The following is a 21,319-nucleotide window of genomic DNA, read 5'->3' on the forward strand; positions in this document are numbered from 1 at the left end:
GGATTTTGTAAACTGAACCCAGAAATGGGTAAGATTCAAATCTCACTCTGGTACAGAAGCAACTGCAGATCCACCAGCTACAGCAAAGCAGGAGCACACATCTTCACCCTATGAGACTGAGATGCGGCTGGCACCAGGGCTCAAGATGAACTTCAGAGATGTAATTTCCAAACAGAAAGCCGGATGTTCCCCAGACAGAGCCCAGAACAATCTGCCCTCAGTTTTTCCTCATGGGTAGCTGTGATAGCTCCCAGTCACACAGTGTGGTGTTCCCACATGCACATCAGGAAGTGTCAGCTCTGGGACCCAAGCTGGGAGGTCGGTGCCACCAACAGAGCACTGCTCACATGTCCCAACACTTCACACTGCCTTCCCTGGCGCCTTCCTAGATCGGTGGTAATGTTACACCAGCAAGAGAACATTACTGAAACTGGTATTTCTTGAATTCACAAGAAGACATGAAGGAGCAAGTTAAATACAAACATTGCCTTTTAAATTTTGTTTCAGTAACGTAAGACAGCAAAATTTAGAAACATATACTAATACAGATTCAGACAGAATATCCCACCCATACCAAGAGAGGCTTTGCATGTCTCTCAAGAATAGCCCCATTTTCTTTACTACGGTTGTAAAATTGCTGTAACCCTTTCACTAGTGATACAATACATTGAAATATAAACAACTTCAATTTATACAGAAGAAAAATTACCGAAGGTGTTTGACAAATCAGGTAATTTTAAATATGGAAAGAGTATTACCTAGGGTATCTTTGTTCACTGTTTCCTCAAGACTTACAGTACTAATAAGTCCCCATTTTCCCATCACTCAATGTCACTGACATTTTCCTCCATCTATATGAGAACTGTACTAATGTAATAAATACTACAATTTCACCAGCATAATCTGCTAGTTCCTTTTGTTAGACCTTCCTTCCATAAGCATGCCTTCATTGCAGTTGTTTTAAATGTAATGCTTCAAGTATAGCCTTTATCTTACTGAGAAGTATGAATAAACCTTTTAAAAATAATAATAAAAAAAATTCAGTGTTACTATGGAAAAATCTGGTTTACAGGCTTATAATCTTTGTCATGCAGCGAGTCCACTGTCTCTATTAGTCTGCATACTTGGGAATACTTCTCCTGTTTTCCGACAACAAAGCACTAGTCATGCTGTAGTATTTATCGTTGACTCCAAGGGTGGCATTATTCAGAACTGCCACTTATCAAACCTAACGCAAGAGACATTTTGTCTATCGGGTCTCTGATGGGTTTTCAAGTAATTTATAACTCTACAGATGATTTGGCTCCCCAGGGAAATCTGCAGCATCTGTAATTAATTCACAGAAAGAAAACATGGATGGCTTTAACATATGAAAGAATTAGTAGGTCAAATATGACTGAAGTGCAATGCAAGCATTAGTTACCTAATGTCAGTTCATCAGAGGCATTGTCATCAGATTGTAAAGTATTTCTAAGTAAAACTAAGACAAACAAATGCACAATGAGCTTGGATAGAAGGCTTCTACTTCCTCTCCTTGCCCACAAGATACATTTTAATTATTAACAGAAACTTCCACCTTACAGACACTACCAGCAATAACTATCCAACTTTCAATTAGATCAGTTTGTGTTTAATATTCACTTGACTCACTGAAATCAGCACAGCACTCCCAAACAAATTCTGCATTCAGATTACTCGGCAGCACCATGCCAGCAGAGCAAATGAAGCTGAAATTAGAAATTTGTTACTTTATTCTGATTTAAAATAATCACTGGCATTGAAAGGCAGATTTTTAAACCATCTGCAAATGGTGCTTTGGTAGATAAACACACAGTGGTATATAGAGATACACAGTGATTTGTCAGCAGAACAGGATGTAGTAATGCACCCTATTTATGCCAAAGATAAACCCCAATATGAAGAGCCTCTAATCTTTATCAGATGTAGAAATTCTAATAACTTCCTAGTCTGTAGATCTGAAACCTGTATTCACAGCTTCTCCACATACCAGACAGTAAAAATAATGTTTTGTTTGCAATAGCAGTGGTTTGATTTCAGTCCTCATCTACATTCCAAAGGAACATACAGGACTCCGTGTCCAACACATTAAGGATTTGGTCTTCAAAAATATTTCCTGAAATTTTCAGAAGAGTTCATATGAATGATCCTACTAACCTTTCATGTGATATTTTAGTACAATTCAAACAATTCTCTATTTTCCTGAGAACTGTACAAAGAAAATCAAGATTCTTGTAAACAAAAAAAATCCTACCTGCATATTAAACCCATCCTGCCCATCAGCATCAATCTCAGAAGTAAAATGAATAAGCAGAGTGAGATCTACTACATACAGACTCTTTATCTACAGAAATTCTAATGGGTAGAAGAGCTTCTTCTGAAGTATTTTATCATAACATTTTTCTTCTGCAAGGAACTGCATATTTTATGGCTTTATCAACACGTGATTAATGACAGGTGGTTAAACATTTTCAAAAATCAATTACAGTGGTTGCTGTCTCAGATAATCCATTACTGCTTAACACAGATCCATTTTTGCTCTCCTGCTGTCACAGGACGAGTTCTGTTTGAGTCAGGGAGCAGATCTGATTTAAAACTATGCCAGTAAAAAGGAAATTCCTTTTAATCCCTAGTAAATCCCATAATCTAACTCACTCTACAGCCAGCCAATACCCAGTCTATCACAGAAGAGTGGAGAATAAAAATAAGTGGCTGAAACATTTTTCTAGTAGCTGATATTCTACATAAAAACAACCATTCAATTGAATTTGCTATTAGCTCCAAAACATTTTTAGCACTTTTTCCCCAGAATAATTGATGTATATTATTATGTTACTGACACTAATATGAAAAAATCAAATAATTAACTAATTGTATCTATATCAATATAAAAAAGATGGGAAAAGTATTTTGATAGCATACAAAAATGCTTTTTTGATGTAGGTGATAATAATAAAGCTAAGAATACATTACTTTTGCAGAAATTATTTACCTGAAAAACTAACCTGTGGAAGTTTGGGATTATTTATCCTCCCCTTCCCTGCTGCTCTTCAAGCACTTCTGAAGTTTACATTTAGAGTATTATCAAAATAGCTCAAGATTTTTGTGGGATTAAACTTAGATACAGTTTCAGGTGTTAGAATGACCTTGTCATTAACTCACTAATATTGCAAGTTCAACAAACACTCACTCTGTCGTAATGTAATGTTAAATTATCTTTTTTTTACTGACATGTTCAGTTATGTTTGTTTATACCCCAAACTGCATGATCATGGCAGGTCATGCACTGTTCAAAACCAAAGCAGGTAGCCAGAAAAAATGAAAAACAATCTGAAGACATACAAAAGAATTGAAAAATGAAATAAAACGAAGAATCAAAAGGATGGGAGGAGTAACAAAGGCCAAATCTGGAAGGAATACTCTTAAAAATCAATCATTATAAGCAACTATACAGAACACTTGTAATTTAGACAGGTAAAATGTCTGTTGAGGGTATATTTACAATATTGATTATCTTTGAAGTGTATGAGATGTACTAAAGCTTGATATGTAACTTACTCTTCTATCTGACTGGCAATTATATGACAGACTTGTATTAGGGCCAAGAAATGCTGAATGACTTTTACATTAGCATTGCAAGAGATGATTTTGTTCTTCCCATGTTTGGCATTTTTGTGTTCTTTAAGGAATTTTTCATACCTTTAAAGTTTCTCTTAAGTAACAGAAATTGCTTTACATCAGCTATAAAATGTGCAATCTATTGTGGAAAAAACCAGTTGCAGTGCCAATGTGCACAGACCTGTGTGGATTTGCTGAAGCAGCATTTTTCCTCCTAAACAACAGCCTTCAGCTACACTATCACCATGAGACATCCTGAATTCCATAAAAAGAAATCCACATGATGCAAAATGTTGGCATCCACCAGTTCCAGATTTAGAGGTGTGCAAAACAGAGCTCTAACAGAAAGCTGGTATTAGTAAAAAAGCAACTACTAATAGCCTGAATTCATCAATATCAATACTAAATTTTCATTGAGAATCCAGTAATCTGTAATAGGCCAATATTGCTTACATTACATCACTAAGGAATCACTTTCCTTAAAACTTGTAGGAATTTCAACTGCTGGTTTTAACTTGGGGATGCATTTTTGAGTTACAGTATTCTTTAGGCACACAGTTTTTAGTGAAAATAGCAATAGTGCTTCTTAACTGTGGCAGAAACAATTCCTGCATTCCAGGAAACTGGTTCGATTAAAAGCAGTGCAGTGGCAGCAGATTCTTAAGGAGTGATTATTTAAATATGTGCATGTGTATTACACATAGTCACCATATTAATTCTAACAGAATATGTTAGTGCTATATATGTTAATGTGGGCTGTCTCACTGTTTCTGATCTTCCAAATTCCACATGTAAGAAGTAGCAGGATACACTGGCATTAGAGATACAGACATTATGAAATTTTGCTAAAACAAATACCACTTACAAAGTACTAGCACTTGGGCTGTGATATTTAGGTTTCAGAGACTTGGACAGGAAGGGTCTTTGTCGTACTGAGAGTGCTCAGTATGAGCTTAGTATTTCCAAGTGCTTTGTTCTTTCAGGATATGCAGGAAAACTTTCTTGAATAAAAACTATTTCATGTTTCAAAAATTTTCTGCACAAATCGAAAGGTGGGAAGGAATAATTCTGTTGTTTTGGAGGAGTGGTAAGCCTTTAAAATGAAACTTTCACTCTGGACACTGATACACTGACAAAGGATTCTATAGCCAAAGCTTTACTTTCTTCTAACCTTTGCTCTGTGGGTTCTAGAAAATTCAGATCTCAGTGCTGGTTTGCATATTTTTGACCTCTGCATTAATACTTTGGCACTGCTGGAAGAAACTGCATGATCAGACTAAACTGAGAAGCTAGAGAAAAAGAAGGACAGAGATTTTATGACTGCTTGAATAATTGTGCAGTATGCACACGAAAACTTGGGATGGTACACAAAAGCAAACACTGAATAAGAGACACATGGGAAAAGGGCTATTGTTGTTGAAACTGCTTCTTCCAAATGCACAAGTGTACAAATCAGATCAGACATACAGTTTTATTCTAGCTAGCTATGATTAAAAATGGATGTATTTGGAAACACAGTTGAAATCCTCCACTTAAAATGTAAAGAAGAACCCCATGCCAGGATTTACCAATGCATATGAAAGGTTTTGGATAAATGCATTTATTAGTAATTCTGGGCACCTGTATCTGCACAACAACAAAAAAAAAAAAGTTAAGGTGTGGAGATTTTTGCAAGAGAAACAGGTGCTGCATGAAGTCTGTTTGCAGCAAGTTAACTTCCTCCACACTGAAACAAATTTAAAAGAACCCACTGGGAATACTTAGCAATTTTGAGAGAGAAAAAAGGAAAGAGAACTTGAAAGCATTGAATTAAAAAGAGAAGTTGTCTACTCACTTCTTTTTTCTTTTTTCTTAAATTTTCCTTTCTTCTTCCCATGCTCCTTTTCATCATCAGATACTATATCTGGAGGCTCATGTAAGCTGTCATGAGGTGGTGAAGGCTCACCGGTGCGGTACAATCCAGGGAATTTTGTAGGACTGATTTCTTCAGAGCTGGGAGTACGAGCAAGTCCCCCACTGTGTTCTACCCGACGGTGTTCACTGGGGCTGCTAGTGGGAGGCAGGAAGCACTCGGTCATTCTGATACCCGGATATCAAAGTGAAATCTTCTGCTACCTGTCCATCACACCTGCATCAGAAGAAAACAAAAAGAAAACCCACACTTTTAAGCAATGGGTTTCAAAACACCTTGTTTAGAGCTCTATCCTGAAATCTTAAACAGCAATACCTTCTACAATGAGAGTTCCAATTTCTGTCAAGACACAGTAACATAACATCAGGTCTTAAGCTCAGTGTTTGCAGATTTTTTCGTTAACTCCTGAGCCATATTAACATGAGATCTGCCATTTTAGCCATTTCTACTTTATGATATATAAAACATATATATTAAGTATCTGAATATTTTAACTGTTGAAATAATTCTTACAAAATTCATAGGCAGCTTGCATACTGATTGGTAGTATTTACCACAAATTAGTTTGCTAACTTTAAATTTTTTTGACATCAAATAGATTTGCCTGGAAGCTCAAGAGTGTTTGTGAGCACTGCCCTTAAGGCAAAGATCATTTTGTTCTTTCCCAAGCATATTTTATAGATGCAAATAAGAACTTGCTTAGCCTGTTGCAATAAGGGGGAAATAAAATAAATAGAGCTAAAGCAAATCCATCTTTTAATTATGCTACTGCAAATTAAAGAAGGTAAAAAAATAGTGATTATGCTTTTCTGGTATATTACAATTTCCCCTCTGAAGAGGCCGTATCAGGTCATCTGCACCCAGATGCTGATACATTGTTTGCTTGAGAGTTATGGTTAATTAAAAGCTTATACAAAAACTGCTAAAGGAAGGCCATCCAAAAATTCTCAGCAGTGGAACTCATAAGCAAAAAACTCTTCCTAGCACAGATAAATTTCCGAAACTCCACAGAATGGATATGCTGTATGGACCACCACACCTCTGGAGTCCACTTGGCTGGATTTGGCCCCTTGTGTCTAAATGGTCACAAAGGATACATTCCACAACCCTCTTCAGCAGTATCACTCAGCCACTGAGCTTTTATTTACAGATTAGTAGCATACAGAAAAAACAGGACATGGTGTTGCATTCTGCCCAGTTAATAATTATAGATGAGTCCAGCTAAGTGTGTTTTGGGGAGGGTGGTTTGTTCAGTTTTTTGGGGGTTGGAATTTTTTAAATTTTATTTTGAATTCTCATCCTTCAGGTCTCTGTTTGCAGATCAGAGTGAACTTTTAGAGTATGTATGCAACAGTATCTCCCTACAGGAGATCACTCACAGTGCTTATGGAAATTACCAGTAACTCAGATCAGAATTTGAATAGGGCACAGTAAGACACAGCATTATGATGAGAAAATATTAATGAAATCTTTATTTAATACTGTTCATTCCTTATTCTGGCTAAAGTGGAGGCACTGGCTAAAAATTAAGGCAATAGGATGTATTTGCAAATGCAACAAATTGAGACTTTACTCATGTTTCTTATTTTTTTTATTTTACAGCTTCAAGAAAGCATTACTTTCCTATATGTATAATTTCCTAGGCCTTTAAATAAGGGAGAAATTCTATGATGCTCAAATTACATCAAGATCTATCAGCAGAAGAGAGCTTTTAAGCCTAATGAAAAAACCTCTTCCACTTTTACTAATGGATGTTAATGTTCTAGTGCCATATAAATCTTTACATTTCCTCTGGCTTTTACCATTTTCTTCCAACAGCAATAAAAGGCAACACTGAAAAAATCATGGACCTTCTAGGCATTTTAAGAAGGAACATTTCTAATGGCTTGCTCTTCTGCCAACTCCTCCCTCTCAGACTTTTTCTTCCCAATCTGTTACTGCTCCAGTCCTGCCTCTCCTCTGCAGTAGTGCCCTTCCCTCAAACTGCTTCTCTTCCCCTGTGCAGTTCTCATTTGTCAGGAGATTCAGTAACTCACTGCTGCCACATGAGGAAGGTCATGCTACGCCCCCCATTAACTCCCCTATGCTACCACTTGTAGCAGTTTACTTTTTGAGATGATTCAAGTTGCTAACTGCTCCAACAGGCTTCTGCTGCTGAGATGGCTTTGGGAAGAGCTCAACAAGCACCAACAATGAAGAGCAGAGAAGTGGCAGAACCACAATGACAGGAGTGCAACTGCTCTCTTTGGGCACCTCTGTTTGTCATACTGCACACACAGCTTCATCTCCTCAGATTTCAATTATTTCTTAGTATTTATAATTTCAAGATTTGATTTCTTTACCACCTAGTGTCAGTACTCCCATAGCTCTTGTCTTGACTTACTACTCTGCTTCACCCTCAGTGTATCATAGCCAATCTGATCTTCATCTGCTTTGGACCCTGTGACTCAAGCTCAGTTTCCAACTGCCCCCTCATCTTGTTTTTTATTTGGGCAGTTCCTATTTTCCTGATGCACACCACTTTCCTGCAGATGAAATTCTCTTCTTCCTCTGTTTCTTCTAACTGACTTGTTACCAGTTCCCACTGCTTCCTGAATGTTCTCTGCTGCTGTTTTTTGTTACCTTGTGATTACCTACCTAATCTTTTCACCTTGTCCCCATTTCTTCCACTCTCAGTCTCTCCCCAGTATCACAAGAAGTCCCTTCTTACCTCCCTGCCAACAGCAGGCTCCTTGACTCCCACCGCTTCTCGTTCACTTCACATTTGACCCTTCTTCCACAGGAGCCACAAATGCTCTTACATGACAGCATCAGGGAGCTTCTCGCAGTTTGAACACCTTCTTAGACCTAGCTACTTTTTTCAGTACTCCCAAAATGCAGTTTTTTGAAGCATCTTCCTGCTCAACACTGAGTCAAGCCTTCAGAATAACTGAATGTCAAATAGAAGCCTTCACTGAACATGGGCAGAACTGTGACCTTTCTTCTATCCCCCAAGGAAAGACTAAATTATAAGAGATTTTACACATGTTTATGAAGATGGTACTTCATTAACACAAAATCTCCTAGCCATCATGCCATCACCAGCTTTCTAGACCATAGACTAAGCAGAGGAAAGGGGGTCGGGGAAAGAAAGGAATATGCCTGCACAGGCAAAATAATGTGGTTTTTCAAACCTCATTTTTGAAAATAACTGAACTCTTTCCTAAAAAATTCAGTCTGAGCTGCATATTTGGTAAGTAAAGATGAGATTTGGAAAAACCATAAAAAAGGGAAGACAGAGAGCTATGACAGCCAGCTTTAATAGATCTCACTTTCAACAGTGTATATCTAAGTGGGCATGAGCACATTAAAGAGAGGCACAGTCTGAAAGACCAAATCCACAGCTCTTTCATTCAGTACAGAAGGCTCCATTATTTCTGTTTTGCACTGAGTCTGTACTGTGACTTTGTGCCCTGTAACCAATTGCAACAGCAAAAGCAAATTAGAGCAGGTGATTGCATGCACGGATGTTATTTTGTAAAGCTTCTGGGTGGAATGAAGGATGTGGAATTTTTTCTGCAACAAGTATTATGCAAGACCACATCTGAAGCACAGTGGGTGTCCCCGGTCATTCCATTTTTGCCACAAACAGACACCCTCTGAAAACCTGGGTGTTACATTGAAAATAGTCATAAAAAGTCACTAATCAAAGGATGGAGGCAGAGTAAGGACACTCACTCAGCTACCAATACCTGCTCTACCACAATTATCCAAAAGCAAGACAGAGAGCACAGCAGTACCTCACTCATCACAGACCTTCAGTCCAAAAGATCTGGACATGTGTGAAGGACCTTGTTCTTGTAGAAATGAGGCACACCATATTTGGACAAAAAATATCCTAGTAGCAAACACAGCTCCATTTTGGAAAGTAAGAAACCATAAGAAGAAAGAATAAAAAGTATCACTTGTGGGCTAAGAATGTCAAAACACTTCAGAAACCATGAGTGGTACTCATATAACTGTTGAGACTTGAATAAGATGAAAAGATTGAGTTAGAACTTATTTACCAAGACTATACAAGGTCTGTGTCACATCTAAGTTCTGTACATATGGCATTTTTACAACATACCGAAAAGCTTAATACAAATCACAGTTTTCATTGGAACACTTCTTAGATGGCCTCTGTTGTAATTTTGACATTTGACTGCATGGCAGCATTTCAGTCTGTTTCATTTAATAAGCAGTGGCCAGGTATAAAATCAGTGCCCTTTCCTTTCTTTCATAAGGCAACACAGCCATAAAAGGAGAAGGAATAGGGAAGTACTTCATGTAGACAGGCAAAGCAAGTTCAAAATTTCACAAGTGACAAGTAATCACAAAAACACAGCATTAAGTAACTCCCCTGTGAGTCACACTCTTCATAATTGGGAAAAATTAAACACTCAAGAAGGGACTTCACAGAATTTTTTTGATAAAATAAATTACAAATTGCTTAACAAAATTCAGCTCCTAAACATCAGATTACTTTACAGGATGCCATGAGAATGCTGGAAAATTTACTTCAAAGGAGGGTATATAATCATACAGTTGAATTCACATAGGAGCAAGCTGTACATTTTTCAAATCATGCCAGCATCAGATCACCTCTAAAAGTAACAAAACCACCTTCATGTGGATTCTCATTTACCTGCAGATGGATAAAGTCTGCCAGTTACAGCACCATCCAAAGCATTTCAAGTTCTCCTCTGAGAGTCCATTCCAGCTCAGGAGTGATATACAAACAGACAAAACTACTTAGCTCTCGACAATCAGTGACCTACAGACCACATCCATATCTGAGCGGGCTCTTGGAGGAGCCAGCTCACATTTAGAATATGCAGCTGTATCCAGAATACTCCCTATTACTGCGGGTATTCCAGCTCTTCAATAATCTAATCAGTAGGGAGCCAGCCTTAAAATAAATAATTAAATAATACCCCAGACATTTTAGAAATATCAAAAACAAGGTTTCCAATCCCATTATGATAAAGTCTTGTAATCATATGAAGATACAATCTCCAGATATGTGGCAGCACGTGCTTTCCAGTTTGGTTCACTTCAGGGAAAACGGTATTACAGCACCTAGCCTACAAAATTCTGTAGAGCTCCATCAGGATGCAATTCACAGGCTGTTTCCAAGAGACACATTCTGGGAAAAACAAAAATTGGATCCCTGGAAGGGGATGGATGGTTGAAAGCTTTGCCCCAGAAGAGAGCACACTGAAAAGAGATGGACCAGAACTGCCTAGGAAAAGCCCCTGTCCCATGGTGCTGCCTCTTGCACTGGCTATACCTTCACACTCCTATTTTGCTGTAACATCCTGCTTCCCTGGAGAGGCAGGCTGTGACAATTTACATCCCACTACCTCTCCAAAGCAAGAAAGGTCTGCAAGAAAAGTCTGGGTGCAGATCTTTGTTATAGGGTAACAACCAATACCTATACAGACGGTACACAAACTATGCCCCACATGTGGCTCCCCCCGATGTGGCTCATTCCATCCTTCAGGGACATCCCAGCAAGTCCTCCCACATGTCCTTCCCTGGCTGAATCAACTGACAATGAAGCAGTTTCAGAGCAATGCCCTACATCATAATCACAACCAAATATATGAGGCATTCTTACAAATAACTGTCCAGCTTACAAGCTGTGTAACTGCTTTGCTTGGCAGCTTTCTCAAGTAACAAGCAGAAGGCCTGAACTCTGCACCATGAGGCAGATGGGCACTGCACCCAGACCAGCCTTCTGCAGGAGCATCTTGACTAATCAGGCACCTGCACTGCAACTGCTACTGCCCACCCTGAGAATAATTTCTCATTCTCCAAACTTCTTGACAACGTGCTACTCCACTGTTCGGGATTCTCTGTTTTTACCCCCAGTAAATCTGGCTCTTGGTTGCCATGGTCTTATCAGCAAAAAGTAATCCAATACCTCCAGTAATAGTACTCAAGGCCACTACATTAGTTTCCCACTCCATGGTTTAGCCACACTCTTCCTCAGGCTCTCTCCATTTGCTTCCTCATCCTCTTTCCTGCAGTCCAGTTCCTCCACAATCAGGACTGCACCTCCTCTATCTCACAATCTTTTCCTCACCAAGCAGGTGTTCACAACCTAGACCTGTGCAGCCCTAGTTTCACCATGCCTGTTCTCCACACCCAGTGTCTCATCTAACCTCACCTCTTGGCTGCTCACTGTTTCCCAGGTTTCCCTCACCACCTTCTATTTCTCCCACACTCAGTTCTCATAAAAATTTCTGCAGATTATGAACCACACACAAGCAAGGCAATCTGGGAGGTCTTCTCCAGCCAAATTTAGGTTTCCCCTCTAAATTACAAGTAGCACTAAAAAGGTTTGCCTGATTACCAAAACATTCATTATTACAGAAAAGAGATATTTTCTTGCTAGCTGAATTCTCAGAAACAGTTTGAAGAATTTGGTCAGTGCTCTTTTTTTCTTTAAAAAAAATAAGTACCAACCTCTGAAACAAAACTTCCCAGTCCAAATTAAAATAAGGTAGCTTTTGATAAGAACTGAATTACTGAGAATTTAATTGAATACTACAACTGTCTTGCTAACACATTGAACCCTCCTATACTTCGAAAACCACCACCATGTGCAACATATATGATACCCACTATTGCTTAGACTGGCCTTAGAATTATTTCTGGTGTGATAACCCTACTCCTCCTTCTCTCTTGTCCACCTTCCCAAATTCTCACTGTTACCAGAACTAATGCTTGTAAAACAGAACAGCAGAACAGAAAGTTTTACTATGTAACAGAGGAAGGCAGAAAAATACAACAAAATATATGCAATTTACTTTCTTAACAATCCCTATAAACATAGTATTGCCACTGGTTTTGTTTGTCCTTGGGACAAACAAGTTTTTTTACAATTCACATTTTCCAACAAGTCCTTCAAAGAAGTGTCTAGTCCCCAAAGGTCTGCAGCAAGTCATATAGTGATTATGATTTAGCAAATTAATACTAATTATTATACTTTAATCAGTTCCTGGGCTGGATCTATTTAACGACAAATTCCCCTGATCAGAGACTTTAAATTACAGCATCCTTCAGTCACACTCCAGTACCTGAATGCAGCCAGCTTGAGAACAGCTGTCAATTTAGTGGAATCAGGGAAAAAAAACAAACACCCTAAACCCATGACTGGTTGAGCTGAATGTACTACAAATACTGTTTAAAAAGCAAGTGCTATTCAGAGTAAAAAAATGCAAAATGAAGTAGAAGAAAAACCAATGGATTTGGCATAAAATATTTTACAGTTTTAAGCATTTCTGCTGTTCTTTCAAGAGCATCTGCAGACTACCTGTGACAGACCAAACATCAGAGAACAGAATCTAGCTTTCCAGAGGGGCCAGAGCTCTACACACACAGTTCCAACACCCAATAAAAAACAACTCAACCTGTAAAATCTCCAATTTTGTGTTTTGTGGGTTTTTTTTTTTTAAGAGTGTCTTAGCTAACACATGCTAAGATACTAGAAATGGCAAGGGTAAACAGCAATTAGCAAAGACTCTGCTTTGGATTTAACAGCTGCAACAAATCTGGGAGTGCCCACACACCAGAAATGAGTGCTATAGTGCACTGGCCTTTCTGTAACAGCAGTAATTCAGCTGGCAAATTCAACAGCAGCAGTGGAGATGCAGCAAGGCATTGTGAGGCTCCTGCCAGCAGTAGAGTTCAAGCTCTGTGGAACTCCTGGGAACACACACAGCTGACATGTGCAGGCAGGTGCCACCGCTGCTGCACCACCATTATCTTTCATACCCACGCCAATTACAACGAAACCAGGACTGGTGTGTGCCCCTCTACAAACATCACTTCACTGGTGTCTGCTGGTTTGCCCTTCGAGAGCCACCTGCTGCCACCCACAAATAGAGAGTGCCATAGGGACAGACCCTTGCCACACTCTGGCAGCTGCATAAATGTGCTTAACACATACAGGGAACAGCAGAGCATGGGTGCTGCATGGAGAACTGCTCGCTGAGTCCAGATAGTGTGGTTCTTTAATCCGCTATTGAGATACCATCTTTCAGACTGGATACAGAAAAAAATCAATTAGAAGCACCACGCTTCTTCAATGAATTGGGTGAATTGTGATTATTTTATTCATAGAATTTTCCAACAGCATTAACTTTGCAGAAGTTACTGGGAGGTCAGTACAAACAATCCAGTTCACCTTACCAAAGGCAAAGACTATTCAATTCTATGACCTTATCATTCCCAGAAATAAGCAATTTCTGTAAGTATATTAATGACATACAAAACCTCCAGGGCTTGAACTGTGAAAATTAACTTTCTTATGCTTTACATTGAATTTTTGCCACCATGTATTGAACACAGATGAAAAGATCTATCAATTACAGGATGTCACTTGAACTGACAACTCTGTACCATAAGAGAAAACAAAGAACAACTTTGCTTGGATTTCTTCAGTGTGATACACAACAGAGATTATCAATTTCCATGTATGATTCTTTTCATGTTTAAAACCCTGCATGTTCCAGTGCAACAATGGCAAAACATGTTCAGCTTCTAGTGAACATTAAATGGAACTATGGTGGTTGAGATAAAACCCGTTCTACCATAACAAAAAGGAAAAGTGAAAAAATACTTTGATCCAGAAACATTGTTTATATAACAGCTTCTCTTATTATTTTTAGTGATTATTTAATAACTGTGTCTATCAGCTGATTATTCTTAGTGATTATTTGATAACTATGTCTATCTGCATCACCTTTGCTTTTGGCTTAAGAGTCCTGTTTATTATCAAGCTAACATCAATGGCTATTGACCTGGAAATCAGCCTTCACTGGTTGCTTTATTAAGCTCAATTTGAGGAAAATCAAGCACAGACTGGGCTGCACGCAAACGTTTTCCCAACTTAACAATAATGGATTGATGTGTAACATTTCTGTGCTCCCAGCACAGCAGTTTTTAGCACAGCCTTGTTGTAGATGCAGTTCTACCCACCAAAAGGTTTTTTTCTGATGTAGCTTGTTTTATTTTGAGATGTTTTGAGACATGCCAACAAAATAATTGTTTTGCTGATCCATGTTATGTCTGCAGCAGGAACCTCAGGGAATAGATGTCAATGTCTTTCAAATTCATGTTATATGGAAAAGAAAGTTTTTATTTTTAGCATGGTATGTTAAGTTTCCATACAAGAGTAGGGCTATAAGATCTCTTCTTCCCAAACATATTCCCATTAATCCCAGTGACAACTCTTCATCAACACCACATAAAAGATTTAGCCTTTCAGCAAATTTCTGGATTTTTAGTTATTTTTTTCAGTACCATGTGTAGACATGGGATTAACAAGTTCTGTTTTCCATGTCTGCCCCAGATTCATTCAATACCCAAAGGGGAAAGTCAATTTTAATATTTACAAACTCAGCAGATTATTAATTATGATTAACATCACCACCTCCAGGGCTGAGATGTTGCAAAATGTCACGCATGTGAACACAGAAAACATTCACAAATACATGCAAGGCAAGGTGCAGCACCACCCACCATGGGGCAGCTGCTGGTCTCTGCCGAGAAAGCAGAAATCTGTCATCCATTAAAATGCCAATTACTGGAACAGCAGCAGGACCCAAAAGTTCACAGTATTTGCCTTGTCTTCTATGCTGATTTACCTAGCCAAACAGCCTTAGAAGAAAGCTTAAGTGAAACACTGCCCTTCTAGAAAAATGTATAGACATCCTTAGAATTTAAAATTAAATTCACATATATTTTCTAAAACAGGCTTCATTTAGGTCAATCTGTAGCATCTACTAGCAGCAATTTTCATCAATACTACATCTTGAGAATATCACAAAGAAAACCCTCATACCTTAAGAAATACACCGATGTTTTCAACTTACCTACCAAATATAATAAAAATTAACTGAATAATAACACAGATGCAACATTAAAAATACCGGATGCTTCACAGATGGAGGAAAAGTTTCGTATTTGATAGCACAGAACCAAACAAGTTCTGACTGCCATTCCCAAATCTGTTGTGTTTCCTTGTCTAAACATAAGTCATGCTGCTTTAACTAAAATTAGAGCAAATAGTTTAATGGAAGCCCCAATACATATAAGGCCAAAGATAGCCTTTATCCTACCCCTCCCTTAAAAGAGGATAAAACTGCTTCCATCAATGTAAGATAATTTTAAAAGTGGTGAAATCCTTGCACATAAGTACTAAAACCCACCAAATGTAATTACCCTGTCAAAATATCCACCAGCAACTGACTGTCCCAATGATACCCACTAAATGCTAACTTCTTTGACATGTTTGTGTATCTTTTAGATGTCTTTGAAGTTTGACTGGAATAACATTAAAAACTTAATTCCTAACGGATTGATAAGAAACAAGCAACCAAAAGAAGAAAGTTTGCCATAGAAAACTGCAAGCAAATTTGATCATAGACCAAATAAAATATAAGAATTGATATAAAATTGCAGCACAAAATGAATTATGCAGGTTAAACTATTGTGCCTTCTCTACTGCTTTTTGGTGGTGTATACAGGTTCTGGCATATTCAAAGGTACATTTCTGATAGCCACTGCCAAAAAATTAGTTCTTAATTATCTTTGTGAAGAAACATGAATTTAAATATACATCCTAGTATATCAGTCACACTAATTTACTGAATCAGCAAAGAACTCCACATGTTCATCACTTCCTCTTTCAGTTGGAAAGTTGAAATTTGTTTCCTCCAGCAACCTTTCAAAACCTGACTGCTTAAAATGCATCTGCTCACCACTGGTATGCATTGCATGAATTTTGGAGAACTGCAACCCAAAATTTCAGGATGAAAATTTCAGAAGCATGACCAGTGAAAGATCTCTGCATCCAAAATAACAAGTGGCCAGCACAAAGAAAACTTACAGAATTTGTACAGACTAAAACACCTAAAGAACAAGAAAAGCTAAAAGCACTAGACAGAAATAATCCAAGGAGTTTCTGGGTAAATCTGTTCAATCACTTGGTATTTTTCTCCCCAAGCTCTTACATTTTTAGTCCATTCAATCAATTAAAATTATCCCATAAAATATGAAAAGCTCTTTAGGCTATCTTAAAAGAACGGCATCTCCTTTGAAGCCACCACAATTGAAACTTAGAAGAGGAAATTACACTGTTCTTTGAATCCAGTTTAAAAAAACAAAAATGGTATTCTGGGTTTTGTATTGATTAGCATTACACTTTTAGATACAGCATTTGGTTCACAATATTAAAATCTACTGGAGCAGTACAAATACAGTAAAATATCTGTCAACTTAACTACCTTTTATCAGTAATTATACACTACATTAATACACTCAGTATTAAGTATGCAAAAGCAGTATACTGGATATAGGAAAACAGTAACTGAGAATTATGAACTTCCATAGTATTCATGGTAGAAAACCACTACTACTAGTAGTAGTGGTGAAATGAGAGAGTTTAATTGCTGGCATGTTTACCACTAGAATTTACATTTAGTATTCAATTTAATTCATGCCCATAAAACTCACTGAAAATTTTCTTTTCATGGCAACACCCATAAAAATTCTGTGCCTGACTGCAGACCCTCGTATTTACAAAACACAACTGGGCAGGCTAGAAATGTTAAAGTTGCAACAAGCTTCACCACCAGGGTAGGCTAAATGTTAAATTTCACAAAAGCCATTGGAGGATAAACATTAAATCACAACTTCAAACTCATAGGTGTAACTCCTATTTTACAAAGTTAAGTATGATTTTAAAGCGAAGTAATACCCTTGAAGAATTCTTACTTATTTTTTTATGAGAAAGAGAAGCTGCAATTTTTGTCACTGTGATATTCTTTTTTCCACTAGTGTCAAGTTAACAGAATTATCATCATATATCGTGTTTTCAAAAATCATTCTTTGAGCTCTGGTAGTAGAGTTCTATGATCAGTTCCAAGAGCTCCTTTCTGCCAGATGTCTTGTCCTCTAGTAAAAGAAAAAGCCAAGAGATCCTACTGAACTGTGAAACAGGAAGCAAACTTCATGAGGAGCCTTCACCTAGATAACAGAAACCTGTGAAATTTTCATGCTAGAGAGGACAAAAATGTGCAAAAATACATTTTATCTATACATAACTATAGGAATTGACTCAAGAGTTAGTCACTGCTAAGAAATGTACAAAACAACGAACATGAAACTAAATTTATTTTCCTTAAAATAATTTTCAGTTTGGTCCAAACTTGTATTCTGATTTGGAATGTCAAACCTTACCACCCAGCACTCACTCCTCTTTCTTCCTCTCCAGCAACCATCTGGCCGTTCCCACCTCATGCAAACAGCCATCACTCATCCCCTGCTTTCCTTGTGTGCCTCCAGAGACCAGAATAGCCAGTCTAAATAAGTTCTGTTCCTTGTGGGTGAGAAAGAGAATAAAGATGGCAGAGTGGATATGAGGAATATGCTCCTACTGTTTGGGAAGCTGACCCTTCCACTGCACTGAAGGGTGGACCTATTCCTATGAAAAAGTATAGCCCCCAGCAGCCAAAATAGGGCATCTCAGCACCTTCACACAGGGTCTGCCTCAGCACTGTGATCCTGTCAGACTGTAGCCGGCAAGAATCATTAACCATTCCCTGCTTCCTCCAGCAAAGAGAGAGTCTGGATGGAAGTAAGGCGGGGATCACCTACAAGGTCATATCACAAATTAATGTGTAACACCAAGGATCATAATCCTTCTTTTATAGAAATCTTCTCCTTGCATTGATTGCATAAGGTCTATATTTCTGCCTATCTTCCTAGCACTTACAACAAATTGACTGATGGTAAGCTATTAACAATTAAGGGCACACCAGCATACATGAAGTAACTTACATCACATTCTTCAATTATTAGTATTATATCAGAATAATTGCATCATTTTATTCTGCACTATTTCCTATTTCTGTAGAAAACAATAATAAATTTGCTTATTTAAAATATATTTTCTCTACAAATATTTATTAAACTGGGCTAAGTATCACGTTACTATTAACACACATTAACAATGCACCATATGTATTGATTTACATTACTCTTTTAGCATCTGGCAAGCAGTTTTTCTTTATTATTATAAAATTATGTGTTTAGTAAAAAATTAGTTGCTATTTTCTTGTCAGAATCCCACATCAAGCTGCTTCTGGAAGAAACTGGGACATCTTCATTATCTGTACTTTGGTTTACTTAGTATCACGGGAACTAGACAAGGAAAAAATACCAAATCATGTTCTCTATTTAAAAACACCTTAATTAATTATCAAAGGAAATACTCCTTGTAGGTAGTGAACTGATTGCTCTAAATGCTGTGATCTCATGGTTTTGAATTTACAGATCTCATTCATCATTAGACAAGAAAAAGAGATGCCTTTTGTGCTTTTTTAATGCACAATTAATAATAAACAACACTAAGGACCCAATTATACATTCCAGATATTTTTGGTCAGACCTACTTCATTCAGGTATTGTTGTTTTCACTTTCTTATTATCCACTGAAGTCACTGTACCTCACATTTATCTTTTTCAAAAATTCTTCCCTAATAGTTGACAATTGTCATAGCATTTTACTGATGAAACCTAAATAATTTTTTTCCTAGTACATTATCCGCTAGTAACAGGACAGAATAAACTAGAAACTCCTTGGATATATTTGAGCCAACTTACTGGATCACCACTCCTTACTTGGGCAATACCATATAAATCCTCCACTTCCCAGCAGCTTCCCCAAGTAAGCAGTCATTCCCCAGTTTTTACTGCAGCCTAAAGAAAAACTGGAAGCAGGGAGCACTGGATCCCTGCTGCTATTCAGCTTTGCAGACTTGCTGTTGCTGCCATCATCAGTCTGTTTCACTCTACTATACCTCCATGCCTGCAACCCTGATATCAAGCCCAAAAGGTGAGGGATGGTTGGGATGAGAAGGGCAAGTATGGACAGCAAAGGAGTCATACCCTTCCTTTTTCTAAACTCAACCTGCATCCTTACCCTTCTGGCATGCAGAAGATGTAAACCTTATTTGGACAGCAGTCACCCCTGAACACCACTATCTCTGGGGATGCAGCCTAAGTAAAACTTCCTACTCCATAAGGTACTTCCAGCCTAACTGTGGGCCCATTTGATACACTTTTAATTTTTTCTTTTTTGAGCAAAAATTTGAAAACTATGACCCATGAGGCTCTAGGGAACAGCAGGAGTTGATGAAGGATAACAAACCATGCACATAGCAAACCATGACTAGTTGTAAGGGTAGTGAATCATTCACTGATTCAATGTAATCAGATACATTGGTTCAGAGACAAGCTTGGTAGATTATGTTACACTATACTACCATAAACTGAAGGGAAATATCATAATACATTTTGGCATTTTGAGGCTAGCTACATGACACCAAGCTTTACAGAAGGAAAGTAAATTAGCATTTGGTGGTATTTATTGGTGAACAGCAGCATCTTCCATATCAGTCTAAAAGCTGCCCATAAGAAACAGCACTGTTTACTCAGGAAATATGCAAATCTTTGCTGTAAGAAAATACAGCTAAAACTTACTGGGAAGAGTGCTTGAAGGGTACAGTGGGGATGAGAACCCCAAAGAGTTAGATGCAGTGCTTGTGCATGTCAACTTTGCTTTAAGGACATCTGCAGAATCCAGCCATGCCGCTCTGAAGCAGGAACGTAGTTATTGCAATTCCAGGACAATATATTCCAGTGTAGACGTGAACATATTAGAAATGGAAATAATCTGCCCTACGGAAAAAGAACTTTCTTCCCCACATAACTACAATCACACCAGGAATTTCACTGTGAAATCCTCACTTTGGGGAAAAACCCCACCAATCCAAACTACAAAATATGCCTTCCTACCCCTGAATACACCTTTAACTAAGACAGAACAATACCAAAGTTGCATGTGGAGTATTAAGACTTGAAGGCAGCTATTCCTATGTTCCATTTCAGATGCGGGAAGACTAAAGAAAACTTATTTTCTCCAAGCTAGAAATGAGATCCCTAGGACAAGGAATGCAAAGTTCCCTACTTCAACACAATAGACACTCTATTCTTGATGTAGTTAGCTAGAACATTACAGCAAAGGGGTTAATAAATTTCAGACACTTAGAAGTACTAAATGCTAAAAACTATAACAGTCTGGAAGGGCTTTTTAAATTCCTGTTTATTTCTCTGTAGAAAAGAGCCCCCCAAGAGCTTGTCACACTGACTGTATGGATTATACACAGATTGTGCTGAAATGAACAGAAGGACAGCATTATTCACCAAGAGCTGTATGCAACATGTCAAGTAACATCAAAACCCAAACCTAAGGGATCTAAGGGATCCCTCTGCCATTCTCCTGCAAGCTCATTAATAAATTTACATCCATTACCATCCTGCGTCATATCTAATGGAGCCTTAACATCACCCCTGAAAGGGTGGGTTACAGCAATGCAGAGCACTCATGATAAGGACTTCAAGCTGTTTCTAGATCAGAAACCCGTTTAAGGAAGTAGTTAGGGCTGTTTTTCTGTGCTGGAACAGGGGACTTGGACAAATCACCCTGATTTATGCAACTGGCAAAAAGGTCTTAGCCTGTTTTTTTTTTAAATTATTATTTCCCATCAACAATTATCATTAACCTCAGGGACATCGGGGTGGGGGAAATCCAAACCATACCACTGTGAACAGATGCTTTTGGAGTAGATTGCTGATATTTTCTTTGTCACTTGTTTTAACATCTGTTAGCACTTA

At 38.0% G+C, this 21,319-nt stretch overlaps 1 protein-coding gene across 4 annotated transcripts in view; it reads right to left on the reverse strand.

Annotated features, from left to right (window-relative positions):
- Window positions 1-21,319, reverse strand: part of RALBP1 (ralA binding protein 1) — a 32,892-nt gene that overhangs the window by 10,500 nt on the left and 1,073 nt on the right. For 2 of the 4 annotated variants that reach the window (XM_058832207.1, XM_058832206.1), the window contains exon 2: window positions 5,471-5,764. In XM_058832207.1, the coding sequence (XP_058688190.1) occupies window positions 5,471-5,714 (244 nt within the window). In that variant the 5' untranslated portion in view covers window positions 5,715-5,764. Of the gene's footprint in view, window positions 1-5,470; window positions 5,765-8,258; window positions 8,382-21,319 lie in introns of those variants that run through there. The other 2 variants (XM_058832208.1, XM_058832210.1) reach the window with 2 other exon arrangements.

Source organism: Poecile atricapillus, chromosome 2, assembly GCF_030490865.1.
Source record: "Poecile atricapillus isolate bPoeAtr1 chromosome 2, bPoeAtr1.hap1, whole genome shotgun sequence".
NCBI classification, from domain to species: domain Eukaryota; kingdom Metazoa; phylum Chordata; class Aves; order Passeriformes; family Paridae; genus Poecile; species Poecile atricapillus.